The sequence below is a fragment of the Chenopodium quinoa genome, unplaced genomic scaffold (genome assembly GCF_001683475.1).
Source record: "Chenopodium quinoa cultivar QQ74 unplaced genomic scaffold, ASM168347v1, whole genome shotgun sequence".
In the NCBI taxonomy this organism is placed as follows: domain Eukaryota; kingdom Viridiplantae; phylum Streptophyta; class Magnoliopsida; order Caryophyllales; family Amaranthaceae; genus Chenopodium; species Chenopodium quinoa.
In genome coordinates this window covers 6,914,912-6,923,092 of record NW_018744239.1, presented here as the reverse complement: position 1 = coordinate 6,923,092, position 8,181 = coordinate 6,914,912, and the positions used below count along the sequence as shown (strand labels likewise).

The window sequence follows — 8,181 nt, the reverse complement described above, 5'->3', positions numbered from 1 at the left end:
TTTTCGCTCAACTTGATGCAACAAAACTGAGGGCTATTCTCACAATTAATTTAAATAACATAAATTAACAATGAGATTTGACAAAAAAAGGTTGGAAAAATAAATAATCATCGAATGAAAAATTTATCCAACACTTACTTATGCACATTTGAATATTGTAATCTTCCAATATGAAGAACAATAATATTTCAAGCACAAGTATGAACATTTAAGATTTTAATCAACTTAAAAATAATTAAAACCAAAAATTAGTTCATTATGGATTTTAGCAAGTTAAGATCCAACCAATAAACAATTAAAGATTGAATCTTTAACATTTTAGGGGCTTAAAAAATACATATTCACTATAAACATTCACACTCCAAGCAATTATTTGCAAAAATGTGAAATTGCAAGTTTATGTGAAATTAAAATCACCAAATTAAGAACCAATAAGACTTCATAAACATGCTTGATAAGGGTTAAAAATGCAGAAGATTAATAGTATAATCAAACACATAATCCAACAATTGCTGCCATAATTAATCAAGGTTTAAAGATTTAAAATTTTTTGTCAAAAACGAAAAATCCTTCGAAAAACCACTTTTTGGGTGGATTTTGTCTTCTGAAAGGCCATTTTTAAATACTATGTGAGTAAAGAATGATTTAGAATATCGATTCCACCCAAAATTCACTAATATTGAGTCAAAATCAGAGTTCGTAATCCAAAATTAGCATAAATACGATTTTAATCTAATTAAAAATAGCTCCTAATCTAATTAGGATGCTAAATCTGAAATTTAAATCCATTTTAAATCACCTTAATTAATTTTTAGTTGTAAAATTTAATGCAAGAGGCTCTTATACCGCTATGGGTTTTGCGACGTCCAACACCGCGCGGAAACAAAACCCGATAACCGGATCACGTGCATAATAATTACAACATAAACAAAAGCATGCAAATAAACAAAACACAAGAGAAGAGAGAGAAAGAATACTCACCCTAGAAGCATGCTTCGCTCAACTGATGAGCTCGAACTTGAAAGCTTCAAGCTCCGCAAGTGCAAAACCTCCGACGGTTCACACCCTCACTTGTCGAATCGGAACCGGTCCCTACCCTGTAGCTTAGACGGGGCTAGCCCAAAAATAACTTAGAGTTTACGAATTAAGGTTTTCTCGCTTTTGGAGAGCCCTTAGAGTTCACCAACTCAAGTGAATTTCTCAATACCCAATGATTGCTATTTATAAGGAATTGTTCCCAAGAATTCCCATCATCTTTCAATGTGGGATAGTTGGTAAAATGCCAAAAGAAAGAATTAATTTAATTCCAAATTAAATTAAAATGGCAAGATAATCATCAAACAACAAGTGGCATAAGGTGAGCAAGGGAGTAGATGAGGACCACAAGGGAGGACCACAATCCCTTGCTCCCCAAGCCACCCCTTCACAAAACCGGGTGCAATGGGATGGCGCCAAATGGGAGCCCGCCTTAGGGACCAAGGCAGTCATGCAGGTGCCCGGTCCCTCAGCTGGGCTTGGCAACTGGGCCTTTCTGCACCAGCCCGCAACAGCAAGCCTCACAAATGTGGGCTGCTTTGATGTTGGGCACTGCTGCTACGCACCAAGCTCGGTGCTAGTAGCTTGTGCCTAGCGCGCCTTGCTGCTAGCTCTCGCATGCTGGCCGGCTACTGCTTGCTTGCGGCACGACCTGCAAGCCCAGCCACGCATGGTTTGCTCGGCCATGCTGGTGAGCCTTGCCCGCATGGCTGCTCGACCAGCTCGCCTAGCCAGTGCATGCGATGCATGCTGGGCTTGTGGCCAAGCCTTGCCTTGCGGCAAGGAGCCCGGCTAGCCATGCTAGCCTACCTAGCCCTCGATTGGCTAGGCTATATCGAAGCTAGGATTTTCACGCGCGTTGACTTGTTGTTTGATTGATTTTTCCGTCTCGTCGATTCCTAAATTTGACTCGAATTTCGACGCTCTAAGTTCGGAATCCGACGTCTTAGTTCATAAAATCTCTATCGACTCATTGAACCCTTCGGATTAATTCGTCGCTTTGGTTCGCTTACACGATTGGGTGTGACCTGAAGGATTTAGTCAAGAGCAAGCTGTAATATTAATTATACATTAACATTACTGATCGGAAGTGGCCTCCAACTAGGCATTCCGATCACTTGACCTCACTAAATAATTAGCTTTCCTAATTAATTCCGAACCCTCTATTGGAATAATACACTTGTTCAAAAGACACCATTCCTTTCAAAAGAGTGAGCTACAGCTGGGTGGTCGCCGGCGGTCTGACAGCGACGGCGGGAGGTGGGTGGGCCGGAGGTGGCTGGCGGCAAAAGTGGTTAGCAGTGAGCTTGGGGAAACTCACGTAGGAAAGGAAAAAAAAAGAAAGAAAAAAAAACAAGAAAAAGGAAAAAGACAAGAAAAGAAAAATTAAGGAAAAAAGGAAAAGAAAATAAAATAAAGAGAAAAGAAATCAACTAACCTTTTGTGAGGGGAAAATTTTGGGGATTCATGGGGTATTTATAGGAGAGAGTTGTAGGATAAAATTGGCCTCATGAAAATAGTGGGCCAATTAAATAAATAACAACGGACTAGGCTTTGTTTTTATGAGCATAAATTATAGTATGAAGGTTCATAAAATAATTTGTGCTAAAATAACTTTTGACCCAAATTAATAATTTAAAACTTTTGAAATTAAATTCCGGAAAAATACAAATAAATATTATAAATAAGATAAAATTTCATTTATAAAATATTTAAAAATACGGGGGATTACAGATTTGACCCGACTTGAACTCAACGAGAACCCGATATGACTCGACTTGAACTCAAACTGAACCGATTTGAGCTGACTTGAACTCAACTCGATCCGAAGATGACCCGATAAATAACCAATTTAATCCAATCTGTTTTAGCCCAAACTGATATTAACCCGAACCTATTTTAACTCGATCTGATATTAACCCGACCATAATTTTAAACCTAACCTATTATTGACCTTTTTTTTTCAAGTTCGTATACTACTATATATTTACAAATTTATTAATTATTAATAAGTTAAAAAGTCTAAAACTCTAACAAATATCTTATACAAATTGAATTAGTAATAAAGCAAACTAATAGTACTCGTAGCCTCATGAGATTAAACAATTGAAGAGTAGTACCTTAAAAAGAGGACATTCTTTTTTGTATATCACCATATGTAACTATCAATCTATCATTCTATGACTAGTTCATTACTAATGGTCTCACTCATGTATGTAGGTATGAAAACTCGTCGATAATTATTCAATTTAAATTTGGCTCCAAGATAGATATTACACAAGAATTGATTGAATGAGAAAACTAATTCTTCGTATTTCATAATAATTAACCACGCAATATGAGAAATGACACATAAATGACTTGATTTCAACCCAATAATAAGGTAAAAATTCAATAATTACTCTAGTTTAAAAATGACCTTATTTGGATATTGAATTTGGTCAACTCGACCAAAATCTAGACAAATATGGAAAGGATTTGAATCGGAATTGACCAAATACTGAATCAACCTTATCTTAATCAAACCGAACTTGATGAAACCGAAATCATCCGAACCGAAATCAACCCGACCCAAATTCATCCGACCCGAAATTAACCCGGTCAAACCCGTTTTGAACCTGGTTTAAATTTAACCGAACCGAACATGAACCGATCTGGAGTTGACCCGACCCATATCCGTCCCGGACTCGATAGAACATAATCCGAATATGACCCTACCCGACACGAGTTAAAAGAATAATTTTGACCCAAACAGATACGATTCAAACTCTATCCGGTTATCCGAATTGACACCTCTAGTCATATTACATTATTATTACATGATTAATAAGGACGAACAAAGCTTCATCTTTCTATATATTTGTATGGTATATCCCTTGAATATTTAAGGGTATTTTGGTAAATTCATTAAAAGAGCTTTCAGGATAAATGATGCAATGATGTATGTTCTAATCCAAATGTTGTCTATCCAACCATAAATATTGCATATAAAATCATATTTGTGTTGTATCAAAAATAACTAGATAACTAGATAAACGTCGCGATTATTTACAAGTTCTGTCATTGATATATGCAACGACGTATATGTCCGCGACAAATGACAAGTGATAGATAGCTGAATAGGATTAGGAATCAATCAAACTAAAATTTTCAACAATTGCGACTCAATCAAATGCCTAATTGAATACTTGTTTGGTGTTCTCTCTTACATTATTGAAAGCTAGTAGATCAAATTTTTGTTAAATTCTTACTCCTTTCATTTCTGGTAATATTACTAGCAGAATCAAATGACTGAAAACTGAGAACAGATCCTCAATTACCCTTTCGAGCTGCGCTAACATTAGCAGTCTAGGAATCCCTCAAACATTAAGTTTTACACAATGTCAATTCTCAAATGAAAAAAATAAAAAAAAGAGCTTCTATATTAATTTACAGAAGACTGACATAAGATTTACATAAAGATTTAGTAAGGTAAATTAAGAAGGCTTGGTGAATTACAGCCTTTTAGGCTGTATAGTTTACCACTTAGCTGACTTGCATTTAGCCGATTTCGGGTTGGTGTCGATATATGACCTGAAGTTGTTCATAATTTCCTCATATACTGGCCTCTTATAGTCTACTGCCTGTTGAAATGTAAAGTCAATATCCTATTAGAAGTTCAACAAATACGGCTAAATTGAAGCAACGAAGATCATTGTTTTTACAGTACCTGATCAATGACCTCATCAAGGGTCGCCCATTTCCACTCTGAAAATTCTGTTTCTGCTTCTCCAGTTGCTAAATTGATCTCATATTCATCTGCTGTAAACTTCATAAGGAACCTGTCCATGTTGAAATTCGCGTGTCATCAATTCTGATCAATACTAACCAATTCACATAAGCCTAAACTAACTACTAGAAAGATGTGCAGAAGTACATCCAACAGTGACAGCATGTTCTAAAACCGACAGAAGTGATGCTAGACAAACTATGCTATAGAATTACTTTACTAGTTAGTACGAAATATAATTAGTAGTCCAAGTATGAGACCTCTTAGAAAAGTATGCGGCTATAGAAACATAAGAATGAAGAATATTATACTATAATATCAGTCTGTTGTTATTCATCTGTTCCATTAAACAGTAGGTAATTTAATCACGAATACAGTTATACAGATTTACTTTTGAGCAAATTCTTCGAGGATCATTCTTTCGTTTCCCCTTTTATAACAACATTCATTCACAGACAGCTTATTAATGTAACTAAGAATCTTACTTTTCATGTATACGTGCATGTTCCTCCTCTTTCTCTAAAATAAATGATAATAAAAAAAAAAAAAAAAAAAAACGTGTTTCACCAACATAAAGTTCCATAGACTGTGAGCGACCACAGAATATATTTTCTCTTGCAAAAGCCTCAAGAGTAATAAAGACAGGGCACAGGAAAATATTCTTTTATCTAAAAGTGATATGAAAGATGTGTTTTCATAGTCTTAAAAACATTTTAGTACAATAATGTAACCAAAATAGCGTATCTATAAGCTCGCAGTCTAAAGATGTAGTCACGAAGTCGTTGGGTAGAACTCAATAAATTCTGTGATAATATGTTTCCTTGAGACTCGTCATATTACAACTAATAAAAGAGAGGTAAGACTAAGACAAATAACAATGAACAAGATAAAGTTTACCACTTCTGTGCCTGGCCATGCCATTCTCCACCCCACAAGCGATTCACTTTGGCCTTTACAGGAGGAGGGAAGTCATAAGTCAGCCAAGTTGGGGCCTGCAAATTGATAAGCAACAGTTAAGAAATATATACTTCGTAATTTCATGTAGAATAAGAACAGAGTGAAAAAAGAGCAAGCCTATCTGCACTATACTTAATAAGATGATTCCAACATGATAGATTTTAAAAATATTCATGAAACTAACCTCAGCAATAATATCAACAGATGTGATCCCAGTTTCCTCGCGTAATTCTCTGATGGCTGCAGACTTAGGATCTTCACCATCTTCAATACCTCCCTACAGTAAAACAAGAAGTTATTAAAAGATCAATACAAAACTTTCTAGATATATTTCAGTATAGCAAGCTACTTATGCCAAAAGGAAGAGCAAGAAACAAAAGTAAATAAATTATTGTGGTTACTGTTCTGGTGTCTGTGAAGAGGTGTGCTAAATAGCGGTTTGAATATTCATTCGATGGAACATAAGTCACTGACTCGATTCATAAGGTATAACAACACTTACAATCACACGAAAATCATTTGTCAGCCAGAAGCTAAAGCATATTACATCATCTGGCCAAAGTTAGAATTGAAACTGGTTGCAGCCTCACAGACATGATATTAAAACTGTCTAAAAGGAGCTTCTAGGATAGCTTGTGACAAAACAGATATGCAGTGCCAATAGAACATTGATGTGCCGTATTCAATACAATTAACGATCTACCAAAAAACTTACAAGAAATGTGTTAAAGTATATTTACCTGAGGCATCTGCCATGCTCCAGGGACATTTAACCTTGATGCCACAAAAATCTGCATCACATATTAACCATGATGTTAAACTCAAACAGAGCTAAACTAAAGAGCAGCAATTGAGCAAGGCAAAAACACTTAGAAACAACTTTGATAAATATATATATTCTCCAATCTCCAATAATATGTTTGATTGCCACAAACTTCGAATCTTCTCTTTTCCCTCTTTTCTTTGTCCTTGTCACTCATCATTAGTACAAAAATTAAATCTACATATGAAAGTTAAACATGGAATAGCGGTAGCACAAATGCAGTTATGATTTTCTCTAAGAGACTGATCAAATCACCACTATATCCATTACTAATTCTTGGGTCACATCATCACAAAGTAATGCTTAAGGTACTAATCTTTTTAACCCTGTGGAGAGTGCAGTACAGTACTGCAGTGTATAATAAGCGCAGACTGTTAGGTGTTGTGGATGACACTTGATCAACATGATGTGACATATATATGACATATATCATATGATTTTAAAAAACAAAAAAAACCAAAAAAAAACAGAAAACCACAGCGGATGTTAAACGAAGATTTCGGTTTTAGAAGCTACAAAAAAATTGAAACATGATTAATCATTCTATTTAGGATTTTATGATCCAAGAAAATATATAGGTGCCGAATAAAAAGCCACAAATAATACAGACAGGATTTGATCCCGTGTCTTGGTAACACCGCCTAAGACTTTGACAAACTACCGTAGCGGTTATTCACAATATAATCCAAAATTTTATACATAGACAAACTGATCTTTCACGGGAACAGTTTTAGCAAAACCATAAAAAATAACATTGAACAACCAACATCAAAAGAATAGATATAACAATCTTAGCTAATTACTTATAAAATTGCAGATGAATCTCGTAAAAATATGTAAACAGCATATATAAATTTTACCAAAAATAGATTGCATAAATTTTGCAATTTACATTAAGGTTGATGCAAAATAAATCCTAGTTTATTGGAAAAGTACCTGATTATCGTCGTTTATAAGACATATTCCGACGTTAGGACGGTAGCCTGAGGGAAGACCATCCATTTTTGAAAACGAAGAAAAAAAGAGAGGAGAGAGAGTCAGAGAGAAGTGAGAAATATGATGATGGGATGATAAAAGCAGCTCTTACTTGAAAAAAAAAGTCTTAACAGTACTGGAAGTATTATAGAATTCAGAGAGACAAATGCCAGGACAAACAACCTTTCAGTACTCACTGATGTGTCCTTTTTTCGGAATTTATAGTCACATATATTTTAAAAAGAGTTTGTGGATTGTATTGTATTGTATGAGTGGGTATGAGAGGTTTAGACAATGCGATTAATGATCTCAAGAATAAGTTTTACTATTAGGTGGAGTAATAAAATGAAAAGTAGATGCAGGAAAAAAGGAGTAAATAAAAATATAAATTTAGAAAGAAGGTCCTTATCCTGCGCATGTGTACATGATATGGACGTTTTGGTATCTGAAGACTGATAAAATTTTGCTGAAATTCAGAGAAAAGTAATGCTGAGAAAAAAAAAGGGATAAAATAATGGGTAGTGGTGGTGGGCTTTTAGTGAAAAAGAGTTGACTTTGAGGAAGCCTTTTGGAAGTGTCTTCTTTTATGTCAAATGATGTAATTATGACTTTGCCAGAGTAG

At 35.0% G+C, this 8,181-nt stretch overlaps 1 protein-coding gene across 1 annotated transcript; it reads right to left on the bottom strand.

Annotated features, from left to right (window-relative positions):
- Positions 1-4,199: 4,199 nt before the first annotated feature.
- LOC110694412 (nudix hydrolase 25-like) lies at positions 4,200-7,796 on the bottom strand. Its single transcript, XM_021871584.1, has 6 exons — positions 7,521-7,796; positions 6,502-6,552; positions 5,946-6,038; positions 5,702-5,796; positions 4,745-4,856; positions 4,200-4,658 (listed from the first exon to the last, which is right to left on the bottom strand). Exons 1-6 carry the CDS (start codon positions 7,584-7,586, stop codon positions 4,554-4,556), a joined length of 522 nt encoding a protein of 173 aa, XP_021727276.1. The 5' UTR covers positions 7,587-7,796; the 3' UTR covers positions 4,200-4,553.
- Positions 7,797-8,181: the final 385 nt, after the last annotated feature.

Coding starts and splice junctions, on each gene's coding strand:
- LOC110694412 (XM_021871584.1), bottom strand. CDS start 7,586: ATGGATGGTCTTCCCTCAGGCTACCGTCCTAACGTCGGAATATGTCTT. Junction 6,553..7,520: donor TTATAAACGACGATAATCAG/GTACTTTTCCAA, acceptor TATGTGATGCAG/ATTTTTGTGGCATCAAGGTT. Junction 4,857..5,701: donor CATGGCCAGGCACAGAAGTG/GTAAACTTTATC, acceptor CAACATGGACAG/GTTCCTTATGAAGTTTACAG.